The sequence below is a fragment of the Corvus kubaryi genome, unplaced genomic scaffold (assembly GCF_017639235.1).
Source record: "Corvus kubaryi isolate FWS band 111438036 unplaced genomic scaffold, C.kubaryi_AGA036_p1.0 37385, whole genome shotgun sequence".
NCBI classification, from domain to species: Eukaryota; Metazoa; Chordata; class Aves; order Passeriformes; family Corvidae; genus Corvus; species Corvus kubaryi.
In genome coordinates, this window is record NW_024581127.1 from 14,030,729 (window position 1) to 14,048,668 (window position 17,940).

At 38.1% G+C, this 17,940-nt stretch overlaps 1 protein-coding gene across 1 annotated transcript in view; it reads left to right on the plus strand.

The window, feature by feature from the left end:
• The window catches only part of CPQ (carboxypeptidase Q), a 149,090-nt gene that overhangs the window by 106,925 nt on the left and 24,225 nt on the right, over positions 1–17,940 (plus strand). The window contains exons 6-7 of the mRNA XM_042036244.1: positions 1,473–1,564; positions 12,455–12,656. Of these exons, the coding sequence (XP_041892178.1) occupies positions 1,473–1,564; positions 12,455–12,656 (294 nt within the window). The remainder of the gene's footprint in view (positions 1–1,472; positions 1,565–12,454; positions 12,657–17,940) is intronic.

Here is a 17,940-nt window from a genome sequence, read left to right on the forward strand (position 1 = left end):
TTTTTTTTTTTTTTTTTTTTTTTTTTGTTTGTTTTTTTATTGGGTTTGGAGTTATTTTGGGCTTAAATCTTTCTGACTTCAAACCAATGGCTATTTTATTATCTCAGTTTTACCTCATAGGCCATCTGACTAATTTGAAAAGCAAAGGAGGCTAATCCGTTACTGTTGTGATTTAGGAGAGCAGGGAATCCACTGGGAGGTGTGCAGAAGGTTGTCTTTAAAGTAATGAGGTTTGACAACCTTTCTGTTTACAGTCAGTAGATCAACATTCAGAAAATACACCTTTAAACCACTTGTTTGCACTTCATTATAAAATACTGGAAAATCCAAGCTCTTTTATGCAGATTTGGGGTATTCCTTCTATATTCTGCCTTCAGTTCTGAGGATTGCTAGCATACAGTTTCGAGAAAGAAATCTTCAGATCATATTCATTGTGTCAAAAGAAAAAAATTAATGAAGGTCAAATCTATTGGCAGTCTTCATCCATTTCAGTTAGGAAATGAAAGAAGTTCTGACAGTGATACTGATATAATTTTTTCTCAGCACAAAAGTGTGTGCGGTACTTTATGCTTTATCACTTGTGATAGTCTCCTCATGTTTTTTCTTTATTTTTTTCTCTACTGTAATTAGAATTCCACTGCTCAGAGAACAGTATTTTCTTTATCTGTTTGCTCTTCCATGCTCTCAAGTTTCTCTCATTGTATTTATTTATGAATAGAAACAGTCAAATAAATAGAGGACAGCAACTTCTATCTGATCAGTTCTGCCATGGCAAAAATGGTTTCAAAATTTATCTGAGAACTTATCTTTCTGATTGAGCTACCGTAGCAAAATAGAAAATGGCTTCATGTTCGCCTTGTTTCAGAAAGTTGTGCATACTTTTAGCAGCTGACTCTATTTCAGATTCCAAAGTACAGATTGCTGCTTTTAATTTCTCTGATAAAAAGCAAAGTAATACTACATAGCCCCTCAGTTCTTGAAATGGATGAACATTCCTCATAAAAATCCAGCAGCTCATTTTCAATTAATTGTAATAAATTAACCATGACAAAGCAATGGTAGTTTTCATGAAAATTTGATTTGGATATGCTACAAGCGGATGTGCATTACTTATGGCAGACCACCACAATGACAGAAGCATGTGTTTCAGAAATCTATCAAGGTAGTTGCTTTCTGCTGTGGTTTTCAGACACTTTCAGTATGTCCCTGAATTGTACTTCTCTTGTGCTTCTGCAACTGGCAGCAGCACCACAACTGCCCATTTCTTCCTCATGTGGGCTCTCCCACGCCCCACTCTTTCTCCCTAAACAAGAAAAGGGTACTCTAGACAGAAAACCCCACACTTGATATAGATTGTGTTTGGTTTGTGGAAACACAGGCTTTTCATCCATTGGTGGCTGGAGATGAATGTAAAAAATACTCAAATAGATCCGTATCGAATATTAAAAACAATATTAAAAACTGTGTTTTAGGACTTCGTCCAAAAAGGACACTGCGCTTGGTGCTATGGACAGGAGAAGAGCAAGGAGGAATAGGTGCCAAGCAATACTATCAGTTGCACAAGGTAAATATATCTTTTCATTATTTTCTTGACAGCACTTTTCTCCCCAGTCTTGTGACTTGAATACTATTTTTGTCAAAATGTTCAGCTTAATATCTGACCAAAACCAGTGATTACAGTTCTGCCTGGAAGTATATTTTCTGGGTTTAATCATAAATGTAAACCTAATTTTACATTTAACAGTAAGCGATGCAACCACACGTTTGTGTTCCACTTGACCTAAGATACTCTGTCACAAAAGTGTTCTGAAACAGTTATTTCATGATGATATCTTCCATACCTTTTAAACATAGCTAACCTTCTGAGAATGAATGATGAATGGCCCACGTATGTTTGCAATATAAGTAAATTTTGTTTGCCTTATATATTTCTGCTTCATTGCATTTTCCCATAATATTTTGCAAAGTAAAACATAAAATAATACAAAGAAAAATATTTGCTATCTTATGTTGATAGTGTGTCATCTATAATGCACTTTGCCAATTGTTAGTTTTGTGGGTCTGGAACATCCTAAAAGGGTGATTTCTGGTGATGCAAAGAACACACAAACTCTATGACTTATGGCTATGAGGATAAAAATATCACATCTGTCTCTCCTGCCAACAGGTGCCATTTCAAAGTACATCATGAAAGTTTTGGCAAAACTATTTTGGAGATAAGTCTTTGGAATATGTGTATGTTTGGGGGTTTTGCCACAGAAGAATTATACTGTACCTGTATAACTATTCTAAATTAGTTATCTTTTATTCTTTTCCCTAATTAAGTAGTATAACTGTCAACAATGGTTAATACATCCAAGGCAGAGACAAGGTGAATGCAAATGTGCCTAGGAAGTTGCCTGCTCTACACAGTATGAAAGCAGACTTACAAGCAGTTCTTAAGAGCATATTTTTAATGCTAAGCAACCTATCAGAACAAATAAATGGAAACCTCACTTGAATCAAATTCATCGTGATGAACCAAATCAGATCAACTTGCATCTGCAATAGAGTTGTCAGAGATAGGTTTAGAGAACTTAGAGTTTTCTGCCTAATTGATGAACAATCATATATTTCCCACTAACTAGTTCAATATTTCTAAGTATATTTAGCTACCCATATATAATGGGTTGGACTCGATGATCTTGAAGGTCTCTTCCAACCCAGGCATTCTGTGAATTCTGTAATGTTGTACCTCCTTGTATCTCCAAATTATAGGGATAACTCAGCTCTGTCATTTATTTGGAAGAGGTACCCCAGAGCTTGCTTTCTCAACTTCAGGGAGGTGACAGCTTGCAGTTTAGTGTATGTTAAGGACTCTGGATTTACCACTGGTACTCTGATATTCAGCAGGATTAAACTAGAATAAAATATTCTGGAATAAGTAGCACACGAAAGAGATGCTTCTTATGTACAGAAGTGGATTTTGGAGCAGCTGGAAGGATGCTCTGTGCCTAATGCACACCACTCATCAGAAATGTATCTGAAGATTTGCCTCTGTGGATTTCCATGTTGGACAGTAAGATCCATCCTATCTATAGTGGTGATGTCAGCAACACATGAAATTGTCTCATGCATGTCTCATCTTTTGCCAAAGTGGCTTCGTTTCACTGTTGTCTCAAAGATTTCTATTCAGAAATAATACCAAAAAGCAGACCTAAGGATCAAATAGAGAAATGTAAAGCAGGCTGGGTGTTGTTTACCAGATATTTGGTTAATTTGGTTTTAAAAAAGTTGAGACAAAGATGTGTCTCAGTTCTTGCTCTGCTGGTGAGATTCCATCCGGATGTTGGGCTCTGCAAAGAAAGCCCTGTCTGACTGAACAGTTTGTAATTTACATGGAGAATTTAAGCAGAAATGACATCCGTCTGTTGTTTGTTGTTCTTGTTTCCCCCCTGCCATGTGATCTGGCATAATTATAAATTAGTTTGACTATAGGACGTTGCATTACTCATAACAATGAAATGAAGTTGATTAATACTGTACATTAAGTTTAGCATGAAAAATAACTTAACCTTTTAATGATTTACTTGCTCAAATTTCTGCCAATTAGGATAGTATGGCACACACATTGCTTGCTGATGGTAATGAGTACAAGTTAAATAAGAGTGGTATTTAAAGATGCCTTGTTAAATGAAAGACAGCCTGTATGACTCATCTACATGGCTGGACTTATGAGTTCAGTTCGTTACAAACAAGTAGAAATATGAATGCAGTAATTCGGCACAGGCAGATACGGGTAATTGTAGATTACCTCCTCATGTCAGTGGAAATGTGGCAAGGGAGAAGAAATAAAGACAATATAGTACTGGACAAGTACAGATATTCTTATTTTTGTCACTTATTTATTATTTCTTTCAATTCACGTTCAGGTCCTTCTTCCTCATCCATCATTGTAGGTTGTCACTGCTAGAAAGTGGATAAGTTACCGCACAAATAACTGAGATAGCAGCATAGTGGTTTTACTATGGTGCCAATAGTTAACACACCTCCTTGTGTAATGGCATTATTTATAATGCTCAAGTCTTTCTCTAGATCCCAGTATTATCATTTCTGATTATTAAAGCTAGTGATAGGGGTATATTAGCTGTTCAGGGCTTTATGAGAGTGTAAGAGCTGCCATATTGTGTTGATCAAAAGCTCTAGTGCTCTAGGCAGTCTAGACTAGTGCTGTCTCCCGTTACTGACAGCATCCAGTAAATATGTGCTTAGGAAAAGCATATTTGCCCAACTGCAGTCAGGTGAAGCTCAGACAGATACATTATTCATACAGCAATTCTTTCAGTTTATCAAATATTTTTCTGGAGAGCATCACATGGTCCTCGTCCACTGTTTTCTTTGCATCATTTTTCTAAGCCATTTCCAAGAGTTGAAAGCCGTGTGTCTTCTAGCAGTTTCAGTGCCTCCACTAGTGCAACAGTACCTGCCCCTCACCAACTCAGCACAGAGCACCTGCTGGTGCTCGTTCTTTGACCATGGGGTAGAAGCCTCTCAGGGGAATTACCAGCACCTTTGCTTCCAAAGGAGATACCTGTTGAAGCGCTCATTGCTTTTAGCTGTTAGCCAAGAATTAGATCTAATCCCAGATTAGAAAAAGGGTTGATTTTCTTTAACATTAAAGCTCTTTATCTTGATAAAGAGCAATGAAATTAAAGGATTTAAGAGCAAATCTGACTCCAGAGCTTGGAGTTTGATGCTACATCTGAAGTTGCGTTCCAGTGCTTAGTGTTGTGTGATCCAGTTGCTGCTCTTACATACAGACAATACAGTAAATAACCTCAGAATCATCAAACATTGCAACACTACTTTCTTATACAAGTTGAACGGAAGAACAGAAGGAACAAAATTCTAGAAGGCCTCATGATGCAACTCTTCAGTACAGATTCTCCTACAACCTTTAACAAAGATACCTGAGTACTCTCAACCAGGGTTAAGTTTTTTGTGTGTTTACTCTTAGACTGTCTTCATGAAGGGAGAAAGAAATACATGTAATGGAGTGTCTGCCCTCCTTTTTATTGCTTTGGACTAGATTCTGTGAAAGGTCTGTGTACCATGAAACAAGGTTACAGTTATTTACCCAGTTGAATTAAGGGACTATGAATGACTGATTATATTTATTTTGGAACAGAAGTATTGTGTACAATCTCTTGGGAAAGCAAATTCATTTTATAATTAGAAGACTAAGAGATCCTAGGCCACCTTCCAATTTACTCTAGTAACTTTGTTGTGATCACTGGAGACATTATTGTGTTAGGAATTCAATTCAAACCCCATTACAGAAGGCATTCTTAAAATATTTCTGCATGTTGGTATTCCTATCTTAATGATATTTGGAGTACTTACCTGAATTTCTGGTGCACATGCCATACAGTGTTTTAACATTTTAGTTAAGGTTTACCCATGTGATAAATATCAATCACCAGTGTTTACTGTGGTTTCTTCTTTGTATTTAGTACCAAGATCTGATATTTTGCTTGAACTGTGTCTGCATGAAAACAGGACTTTCTGAAATGCTGGCATTTCTTTCGTACTAGTTTAAGTACTCTTTGTTGATGCTCACATGAGATTTCTACTGTGATTTGCTAATGAGTTGCTTTCTCTAAGAAGCAAATATTCAAAAAATATCCTGTCACTTTCAGGTGAAATGATTCTTCTACAGAAAATATTGGCTCCTCAAAACCATAGTTTTCAGAATACTTTATAGCCTGAGGTACCAAGTGCTCTGGTGAAATGTAAGACATGAATTTGTGTCTTATTTGAACCAAACGTATCAAGGACTTCAATAGGGATTCTTTTACCCCAGCAAAATGTGTTGACCATTAGCCTTTTGACTGTCCTCAGGTAATATTCTCTGTAATCAAAGATTATGTAAAATTACTGCTGCCTTTTTAGGTCACTGATGTCCTGTTGATCCCTTTCATTGCAAAGGGAAAGAAATGCAGAAAGAGTGAAATGTCCATTTGCAAAACTACAGAAAGTAATTGCACTGTATTCTCTGGTATCACAACAGGCAGTAGCTCCACTGATTGTATTAAGCACAGTAATAGCACAGAATAGTTATGGAATTATATTTTACACCAGTTCTAAGTCCATAGGAATTCGTAATTCTTAGTATTTAGGAATCAGCTTCCTTGTAAAAGCTGCAGAGAAGGACAGATTTTGCTAAAACACAAACTCAGGTTTATTCCTTATACTGCCTGAAGCATGGAAGACCCCAAATTAGTCATGACAGACTATCTCCTGGATGCCTAGTCTTCATTCCATGTAGACAAAATTCATGCATCTCTACCGTTAGGAAAACTTTTCTCTGTGCATCTTTCCTCTCTTTCTCTCATGAGAATAGCAGAGCTGCCAGTTGAACCTGGTAGAGACATCTTCTGAGGATAGCTGCTTCCAGTGCATGCTTCAGGCAGATTCACCCAACCATAGGTCCTTGGTCCATTGGGATGTCCGATTGTAGGAAAGTGCACACTCCCTGCACCTGCGCAAGGTGTAGAAAATTATGTATGTGCTGTGATTATTTCAAAGGTGTTGCAAATTTGTTTTCACTGACCTTTGGTTGAAAGTTGCAGAAATACTCATTAGCTTCCTGAAAGAGTAAACATCATCTTTGGTTGAAAGATGTAAACCACAATTTTTAATTTTGGCATTTTTGCCCATTTTCTAGTGAAAATCTAAATCCTTTCGAAAAAGAACAGTGGTGGGGTCATTCAGAATCACAGACATTGTTTTGATACCTTTGTATTTGAGCAGTAAAAGGTCTAAAGTTATGGAAAGTTTTCCAGGAAGAGCACTTCTCTTTGATATGCCCCTTTGTCAAAGGAAAAACCTCCTAAGACAAGACTTCAGGCATGCCTTACTTACCCTGCTGCCATGTTCAGAGCTGTCTGCTTTTTCTTGTCTGTCATCCCAGGGAACTTACAATACTGAATGGTCATCTCTGTGAGTGCTGGCAAGTCATCTTAGAGGAAACAGTTGCGATATTGTACAAGGCAAGACATGCCCGTAGTATGTTTTTACTGAGTGAAATGCTAATAAGTCATGACCAAATTGCTCCAGGGCTGTTGAAGTTACTGGGACTTTTGTCATTTGGCTTCTCAGAAGTCAGAACTTGTAACTGACATACAGAACAAACCGTTCAACCTTTACACTTTTTAACATACTGCTTTCCTATAAAATGTAGCAGAAGAATATTTTATCTTGTAACAAAAGGATGAGCCTTATTCATACCTTGTCATCTAGGAAAAATTGTGCTAATCTTCAGCTTTACAGCAGCTTTCTCCCATATAATGATGGGATAATTTACAAAAATGAATAACTCACAGTGTTCCCAATTTTCCCTGTCTTCATTCAAAAAGAGTGTAAATGGTATGATCACGCTTGTGGCTGGTGGTTATTATGCCTTGATGCTGGCTCATCTCTCTTCCCAACAGCTGTTGTGATGGTTTTTTCTCTAGTTTCAATTTATGCTGTTTTGCTTCATTAAATTACCTTCATACTAAACAGCAACTCAAAATTACACTACATCATGTTTATATAGTATTAAATACTTAGAGGATGTTATTTATTTTACTTTTTTTTCTTTTCTAGCTGTCACATGCACTTAGGTGTTTCCAGTGTTTTTTCTTGTCTTTCCTGTAGTCTTAGTTGCCAGCCTAACAGAGCTGGGTGCTGATCTAAACCTCCTTTTAGTACTACAGGTGGGGTGACCATCACTTCCCTGTGAGTTCTACAACATGGTTGTTGCCATGCTATACTTGTTTCCTGACTGCTCTCAGACAAATACTGGAATACAAGTGTTGTTGTTTCTTAAAGTTAAGTGTAAATCAATAACAGAAAGCTGAAAACACAATGTCGGATTAACTGATGTCCTTTATCACTGGAACAAATGAACCATTAAGCAAGGACAGTGGTTTGTCATTACAGACTTTAGTATTTTTCCTGTAAAGTGGTGATTTTTCTCCTTGGAACAAAAAAGAAAACCAGTAAATGAGCTGTTGGACAAGTAATACTCTATTTTAAATAAACAGCCCCAAAGTACTGAAGGCTTTTAGGGTAGTTGTTCCCTGCATTATACTTTCAGGTATGTCCCTGCTTTAGCTGGGTAAGAGGGATTGCCATCAGTGGCTCAATGGATTAGTCATGAGATGTTGGAGTCTAGTTTAACATCTGATAAGAATTAACAATTGGGATTTTGACTGAGTAAGTAGCTACTGTAGGGTATACCTGCTTGGGATTGCCAGTGTCTATCCTAGAAGGAACATTTCCTACCAATAGAAGTACCACTCATACATATTACAAGGGTTTGTTTTCTTAATGGAAGTTTACTGTAATTACAGGCTAAACGACAGATCCCAGAGGGTGGGACAGTAATCAGTGGCACAGAGTCTAGTTGGAGGTCTGTCACTGGTGGTGTCCCCCAGGGTTCAGTACTGGGCCCAGTATTGTTTAACTTTTCATCAGTGACTTGGATGAAGGGGCAGAGGCCTCCTCAGCAAGTTCCCCAACAACACAGAGCTGGGAGGAGCAGCTGATACCCCAGAGTGCTGTGCAGCCCTTCAGAAGGACCTCGACAGGCTGGAGAGATGGGCAGAGAAGAACTGCCTGAAATTCAACAAAGGCAACTGCAGGGTCCTGCACCTGGGGCACCCCAGGCACCAATACAGGATGGGAACCAACCTGCTGGAAAACAGCTTCATGGAGAAGGATCTGGGTGACCTGATGGCCAACAAGCTGTTCATGAGCCAGCAGTGTGCCCTTGGGGCCAAGAAGGCCAAAGGTATCCTGGGATGCACTAGGATGAACACTGGCAGCAGGTCGAAGGAGGTGATCCTGTCCCTCTAGTCAGACCTGGTGAGGCACCATCTGGAGCACAGCATCCCGTTCAGGGCTCCTCAGTGCAAGAGAGATGTGGAGATCCTGAAGCAGGTCCAACAGAGAGTGAAAAAGATGATAAGGTGAGAAGACATGACTGAGAGAGAACCTCATCAGTGTCTATCAGTCTCTGAAGGGAGGGTGTCAAGGATGGAGAAGGCTCTTCTCAGTGGTGCCAAGCAACAGGACAAGAGGCAATGGACAGAAACTGGTGCACAGGAAGTTCCACCTAAATATGAGGAAGAACTTCTTTACTTGTGCAGGTGCAGTGGAACAGGTTTCCCAGAGAGGTTGTGGTGTCTCTGTCACTGGAGATATTCAAGAACCATCTGGACACAACCCTGTGCCATGTGCTCTGGGATGGCCCTGCTCAAGCAGGGAGGCTGGACCAGATGACCCACTGTGCTCCCGAACCTTGTGCATTCTGTGGTTCTGTGATTTCTTGTTATCAGGTTTTTGCCTTAGCGATGACAAGTATTTATATTTTTAGTTTTGCTTAACAGAGATAAAAATAGATTGTTTATAGAGAAAACAGAAAATAAAGAAATTAAAATTAAAAAATTAAAAATAGGAGAAATATTGGCAAGGATTGTGCCTAATTGTGTATTCAATGAAAATAGCAAGCTATAGAAAGCCAATTTTCCCATGCTGTATTTATTGTAATGTTTCATTTAAAAATTCAGTTGAAGAGCTAAAGATGACATGATAAAGAGAGGTGACCTCCTCTGTAACAAAGTCATAAGAAGGCAATGGATAAAAGTCTAGTTTGATGTTCAGAGAATTAGGCAGCAGGTTACACAAAGAAGTTTTAATTTTCTGGTACGTACTAAGAGAAGTGACACAATATCAAGATGCAGCAAATGAGATAACTTTCTGAAAAAAATTACGTACTGAGTTTAAAATGCTTATTTAAATGGTGCATTCATTAGGAGAATGAATGACAGAAACAGCTGAGCCTGCAGTTATTTTTTAAAATCTTTCTGGTTTGTTTGCTGTTCCCTTGAATCAGTTAAGGGGCAATGTATGGTCTCACCCCACTTTGTTACTGGCAGTAATTCCTGCATCATAGATGGCAAATGATGACAAAGCATCTTCACTATTTTTAAGCAGTATATTTTAAGCATGTTTTCCAGCATGTGTTTCTTTCTGTGTAAGTAGAAATGCCAATGTAGATGTACAAAAATGGGAATGTGGAAACTGATCTGAATTTTTTTAAGACTTCAACTTTAAAATTCGATAGTGAGTAGTTTTATCAGTAATCCTATCTTCTAGTGGACCAAATAGGGAAAAAGCTTTCTCAAGGACACATGGTACTTCAAGTAGCTGTGACCTGTTTCTTTTTTGTTGCCCAGTGAAGTCAGTTTCTCTCCCTCAGGTGTCCTGTTTTCGTGCCTCTCCAGCATGTTCTCAGAACTGAATAGCTTTCTTACAGAACAACAATATGGTGTAATATATTGTGGGTGGTTTGTTTACTCAGTTTCATATTAGAAACACATGCAAACATTTATGTCAGAAAACACAACTGAAGAGTGCAGCAATGCTGCAATACTAGCAGTTTATGAAGTTCTTGAACTTAGGGATTCTGTTGTTTTGCTTGATAAATTAGATTTCTTTTAGGTATCCACACTGTTCCCATGCTCACTCTTCTCCTCACTTCACTGCCCTGAATAGTCTCTTCCACTGCCCTTATTGCTTCTCCTCATTTCAGCTGCTCTAAAAATGGGCAGAAGTCCTGCTGTGGAAAGTCAACCAAAGAGGCTGAGTACCATAGCATCATATTTATGCAGGGCTCACTATACTTAAGTTAGCTTTCGTTGGCCTTTCAGCAGCCCACTGAAATGTGTGTTGTCTTTAGTAAGTCTTGCTCCTTGGGCATATGATAAAGAAGATTTACATTTTGAGACATTCTTTCTGTTGTATCTGTGACATTGGAGCATCACTGGTCCCTTTTAGCCTGCCCTGTGCTTTTCTTGGCCTGCTTCTTTCCCACAGTGTTCAGAGGTCTGTGAATCGTGATTTATGTTGAGGCTCATGACCTCAGGACAGTATTTGATGATAGGCCTAGATTCCACATGTAGCCTAATTATTTACATTTAATCTTTTGCAAACTGAAGATGTTTTTCACTGTCTAAAAATGGTGATTGCCAATGAGGTGACAAGATTGGTTATTTGCACTTTGATTTCCAGTAGTTAAATGGGTGGATAGATTGGTTATTTTTTGGTGTTATAATATTTACAGTTACTTTATCATGCAAAGATTTTATATTAAATTTTTAAACTACTGAATATATTTCTAAGTTAAAAGTAAATAGCTCTGCTATGCTAGAATTGTTTCACTCAAAAGAGAAAAGTTTTGGGAAAGTTAAACAGTTCTTGGCAAATTCTATAAAGGACTTCTGAAAACTTGTGTGAATTATTCACAGCCACCTGTAGTACATATTTGGGTTTATATACAGAAAAATGTAAAAGAATTCTTTGCTGAATTGTTGGTTTATGTATGCTGATAATGACATGGATCTGTTAGTTGCTGCTACCACATATCCCATGTATTGATTTTCTTGTAGTAAGTAACCAATGGCAGCCATAAAGTTCTGGAATGAGATCTGGGCATAGGAGTAAAACCTGCAGTAAGTTCTCTTAGTCACATTCAAGGTGGTCTGAAGTATAGCTTTCTTCTGCCTGACATCACCATAAACTGTTTTTTAAAAGTTCTGTGCCTCTCCAAAAAAATGAGATCTTCCTTCATGTAAAATCCCTATGTATTTAATTCCAATTAGACTTTGTAACTGAGCAATTTGAGCAAATATGGTAAGTAAATAAATTGCTTATTTTTGTTCTTTAACCTAAAAAGATTTTTCCAAGTACACACTAAAAGCAAATGTTATTATGCTACTTGTATACAAAATCTTACCTTTCATGTTTCCTGGGAGGATTTACTTTGGAAGCACAAATTTTCCTTAAAATAGCTATTATTCCTTCACGTCTCAGGGAGAACCTTGGCATTTCAATCCTCTGATCAATATCAGAGTTGACTATATGGTATATTGAAAAGAATGTATTTCTGAGCAGGCAGCAGCTGGCTTTTAAATAGACTGTTCTTCACAGTCTATGAAGGATTTGGATGCCTCTAATTTTAAAGCCACAGAACTGTGTACCCTCTCCACTGCAACAGAATTTCAGAGTCTTGGGTCTGACAAGAAAGGGAGAGCTGCAAATGTAAACTGCAATATGGTGGTGATGGCTTACCTTTCTAGGTGGCACTTCAGAAGTCTGAAAGCAAGTATTTGGGGACAGCAGACTAGTCACACTGTGGCTCCTACAGAATACTGGTGCCTCAGAACGTAACTTGAACGGTTTCAGCATTTCCATACAAAAAGATAGGTCCCCTCATTTATGCTCATGTACACGTTTTCATGGGAAGCATTTCTCTGCTTCTGAAACAAATTTGTTGTGGCATGCTCGCATTGACACCTAGAATCTAATATATGATGCCAGCTAAAATAAAATCACAGCACAATATCTTCTTTTCTTACATGTTTAGGAAAATATCTCCAACTTTGATATTGTTATGGAGTCTGATGAGGGCACCTTCCAGCCATCTGGACTGGGTTTTTCTGGCAGTGCTGAAGCCCGGGACATCGTGAAAGAGATCATGACTCTGCTGCAGCCCATCAATGTCACGGATGTTTACGACAATGCAGATGGAACAGACATCTCCTACTGGATGAGAGACGGGGTGCCCGGTGAGTGTCCCTGGTGCTTGGCAGGGGACACTGCTCCCGCTGAGCACTGCCACGTCAGATGGGTGGTCTGATGTTTTGAAAGTAGTAAGAAATGCTTTCTCTCAGGGAGTAAAATTTACCATAGGTAAAATTCATAAATGTTAAAAGGTGACCAACAGAAATAGGACATAAAGTGCATTTGAGCTGCAGTTTAATAATGGTATAGATTATACGTAGAATAAAATGCCTAAAATCTTCTTTTCGGCTTTAAGGATTTATAATAATTAATCCCAGACTGGTGGTTTATAAATAGTAAACCAAGGCAGAGGGGAATTCTCCAATACAGAAGAAATATTTTTTTAATTATTATTATTTTTGCTTTGAAATTCAGGGCTTTTTCTCTCTGTTTTATATGCTGGAGAAACAATGTTTTTGGGATGTGACATTTAAAAAGTTATGAGTCATTAAGGTGTGATAAAGGAGTAAAATTCTGAAAAGTTTGAAGTAGTTTAGGGCTTTGTTTCGAGGATTGTATCTGGCTCCAAGTGAGGAGCAGCTTGTTGGCAAAGAAACTTGTAAACTGTGAGAGAGATGCACCACTGGCAGCCCCCCCATGCAGGAGAGACCCCACACTAGCACAGAGGCTTTCAGAGCACAAGAATCCCAACTGGAGGCCAGCCTGGGTGAAACCTTAGTGAATTTCCTTTTGAATAATAGTAGAAAGAAAAATTTCATAACAGTGATATTAAAAAAATTATGATCAGTTTTAAGTTTTAAGGTTCTTTTTCTCCTGTGTTTTATCACTGAACTAGGCTGGCACATTTCTCGTGCTAGTTTTACTACTTGCTACTATATGCTTAGAATCTTTTAATACTTTATTAACTGCCTTGTTTTTTACCTTGCAGAAGAGAGTGAATGATGGAATATATTATTCTTATTTATGGTCAGAACCCTTTGCTTCTCACTCACTTAGGGTGTACAGAGATACCATAAGGTTGACTGCTTCAATAAATGTATCGATATCTAATTTTGAAACCAAAACATCTATGCTGGGAAAGAGGTATGGTTGAATGGATATTATTAAGCAGTTAGGGATTCATCTTCAGCTACTGTCCTGCTCTCTGGGTGAACTGGAATCTGTTCGGTACAATGTCATGCAGCTGTGACAATGGTGTGCTGAGTTGATTTGAGAGGCTGTAAGCACTACTGAGAGCCTGTGGCCATGCATCATCCTCCACAGCCTGGAAGTGCCTGTGAAAAGATGTCTGGTCCAGAATTTCAGACCAACATGTCTGTGTTGTAGGTGGAGTGTAAGAACTCACCACTCAGCCTATGGTTAGAAAATGCAAGGGTATCGGAATTATTTCCTGGGTAAGGTGCTGGGAGCATTCCAGGGAGTCCTCAGGGACTTGCATTGTGCTTCCCATCTGAATGTGACAAGATTATGGAAGAAGAGAGAAAAATTTAACATTCAAATGCCTTGTTTTCAGTTGATAATGTGAGTGGTCCTTGTGATGGCAGTGGGTATTGAGCTCTTGCACACCAGTTCTCATCAGCTGTGGTGCACCTGGAGCATAAGCAGCTACATCTTGCCATGGTCCTGTTATTAGTCTTTGGGCTACTCAGCAGGAAGAGTGCAGGAAAAAGCCCTCTCCCATGGACATCTGTACTCCTCAGAAAGCATAAACTATGAAAAATATAAACTGTAAGTTCAACCTTGGGAAAATATGAATACACAAGAATCAAGACTTCAGTTTTTAAATAAAATTGATTTGTTTTCCTATTAAGAATTTGTCACATTAATTGATGGTGGAATTTTTTTTCTGTCTGTAGCTTTGGTTCATTTAACTTCCTGTTAAGCAAATGGCAGTGTTCTTGCAGCATAAAGGAACACTGATTCTTCTTTTCTTCATCAAGCCCCAGTGAGAAGAAATTAGCTCCACTAAAAGAATTTCGGCTGCTTTAGATTGTATTTCATGCTGTTCCAGAGAGAAGTCTAAGACATCTTCTAATCTTCATGCCTTGTCTGCAGTATTCTCCCTGCTTGAATGAGCCTTTATGGTATATAATAACATTGAAACAAATTGAACACTCTGTAACAGCTTTTATAATTTTGTTCAATTTAAACAAGCAGTCAAGTGTTGACACTTCATCAATTTTATTTAAATATTTTCTTGAAAATATACTTGGTGGCTTTTTTTCTGCAACAGTGAGAGAAAATATGGTGTATTTCTTGAACAATAAGAATGGTTTCTGACATAATTTTTCTTGAATTTTTCTCCTTTTCAGTGTGAAATAGATCCCAGGATTTACCTTTTTAGATGCTATTAATGTTCTTCTCCTCCTGCTCCTTTTGGTCTGAAAGATCCACAGAGGGCATCACTACATGTGTTTTTCAGAGCTGTTCATAGCTGAGACAGGCAAAGAGATGGTGCCTTCATAATCGCTGCTATTATGAGCATGTTTATTTTTAATGGACATGCAACGAAATGTTATTTGTAATGTTACTTAAATATATGTGTAACTAAGTGGCAGTGATTATTCTGAGATTTTAGGATGAGAGAGGCCACGAGTTGAGTCCTTTGCAAACCATAGACTGAAGCTTAAATAATACCTCTAAAGCACAAGCAAGGTGACCTGCACCAAACGCAGCAATCTGGTGCTTTGTAACTGCAGAATATTAGAAATATTTGTCAGTGGCCTTTACATTGGATTGTTTTGAAAACAGTTCAGCCCAGCAGTGAGGAATGTCTGTAGTTGTGTTTTTGTACTGATAGCCAGTTTTCAGCTACTGAAAATATTTGTCTAACATTTGTTTTTCTTTTTCATGAAGCATAAATCAGATTAAAGGGGGGGTTTGTGGTATTGTATTTTATGATACAACATATTTAACATATATAACATGGTATTTCATGATGTGGTTTTACAGTTTGAGGTGACCATTGATTCTAAGACTGCTTCTTTAATAATTATGCAATTATCTTCCTCATCTTTCTTTTAAATTGTTCAATTCCATTTTTTTTTTTATTAGGGAAATATCCAGACTGTGGCACATTAAGCTGTTCCTTTGCAACACTAAATCCCAAGTTACGTTTGGCTAGAATTTGCAAATGTAGGTAGGAAGATAGGTTCACTGGCTTTATTTATTTGGTTTGTTAGCATACTTTTTCACAACAGGCTTCTTCAGTGTCTGAAAAGGTTAAAAAACCACTAAGCAAGCCCTGCTAAACCAATGCGGGGGTATTCCTGCTGAAAAAGCAAAGATGATCACAGGTACTTGATGATGACCAAGATGCTTCGAACGTGTGTTAGAGCTGTCCCTAAGGTAACAGCCCTGGTCTGGATCAGCCTTCCCTGCAAGCCTTCAGAATCTACATTTGACAAATGAAGTGTTTCTATTTGTATTATGGAATCCAGTGAATGTTAGTTCAGCTTTAGGTGTTTGGGGAGATGAAATCAGGTGCTCTCCTATTTTTGCAAAGGAATGGCTGTTGTGACACATTATTTCCAGGAAAACTGGTTCAAGGATGCTCCTTTCTGCTTATCAGGGTGGTTATCTGTTCCCGCAGTGCTTATGATGGGAACACTTGTCTGTTAGGAACTAAGCTGTATTTGAGATCAAGCTGACCCAGGACATCAAACAGCTCCCCGAAGGCATGTTTCAATTCCTCTTTTAAAAATCAACCAGTGGCCTAAAGGTGAAACTCCTTTTACAATGTCACTTTGAACCTTGATGGTTGTTTGTGTTTCTCTGTCTCCACAGTGACTTGATTTTTTGTTACATTGCATAAAAGGAAGAATTGTTCTTCCAGAAATTAATAAACCAGTAGTTCATCTAATTTTAATGTTTCTTCAGAAATCAAAAATTTGTTGCTAACCCAATCTATTAGTCATTCAGATGTGACAAACAAATACTATAATAGATCATTTCTTTCATTTTTATATTTTCATACTGCTTTTTATTACCTTAATCTGAAATATGCTGTATTTTGACCTGAGACGCCAGATTTTTGACACATTATTTTCTTTCCTATTATGTAAGAGGTTAAATCTACCCCTTTTCTGGAGCATGCTGCCATCTCCTACCCCTGCCCCCATCATCCCTGTAGTACCAGACTCAAGTGCAAACCAGCATGCTGGTGTCAAGACTACTGCCTGCTTGGTGTCAGCCAGGGACATGTCTGAGGAAGTAGTGTAACAGGAAAACTCCTTGACTTGAGGTTGCCAGCTGGACATGAAAAAGTGAGTAAACTCTCTTTCCCAAATTGTAAGTGAGTAAACTGTGTTCATTCTTGGCTGTGTCACTGTTTGGAAGTGATACTCCGCTGTGATGCTTGAAATGCTGCCCCTCTGACTACCTGTTTTGTACTGCCCACAGTCTTGGGCAGTCTCTTTAGATCCAATTTCTAAGCATCTTTTTATTTCCAAAAGAATAAAAATGGAAGAAATATCAGATGTACAGTCTAGGGCTTCATAAGCCAATGCTGAAAAGCCTTGGACTTGATTCTGCAGGGGTAAGGGATGTTGCACTTGACATAAACCTTCCTACAAGATGAGGGAAGGGGAAAAAATTTCCCTGAAACGTAGACATTAAACTTCTTCACTTTACTATGTAGCATTTGTGTCACTTGTGATTTGAGATGTTTAGCACAGGGAATCAATGTAGGGTTCGAGGTATTTGACAAAGTGACAAACTCAAAGCAAATGTTTCCTCATGAAGCAAAGACAAAACTCCTGAACACTACTCACAATACTAAGCTATATGGATAGTATTATAAGTACTTAGGTAATTTTAGGTATTCCATAGGTGCTACATTTTTATGTTTGCCGAGTTCCCACTTCTCTGGACACGTGTTAAGCACAGTGCCAACACCAGCTACTATTTCTCTGTGAAAATGAGGGGTAAAGGGCTTATGGTGTGCACACGTCTTGCCTCATTCTTGATCTCAATAAGTCTGAGATGTCCCAGAACTGTTGCCTGATAATTAGCAATATTGTGTTGTTTTTTCCAGGGCATTCTTTTCATTTTAAATATTTTATTTTATCATTCTTAAAGGAAATATGGTGAATGAGTGTGTTCCACTGCAAAAGCCAAATCTTTTGCAACTTGGGTGGTATTAAATTAAACCAGTATGCTAAGAGAACAATTATAATTACTTGGCACTTTAAGAACCTACTGTAAGTGCTCAGGCTATTAGACCCATTTAAAATCTTGATTGCAGAAAGAACTGTGTGTATTAATCTGTAAAATAATTCGTCTATTCTCTAATTTATCATTGTTCCAACAAAATGGGCTTTTGAAATT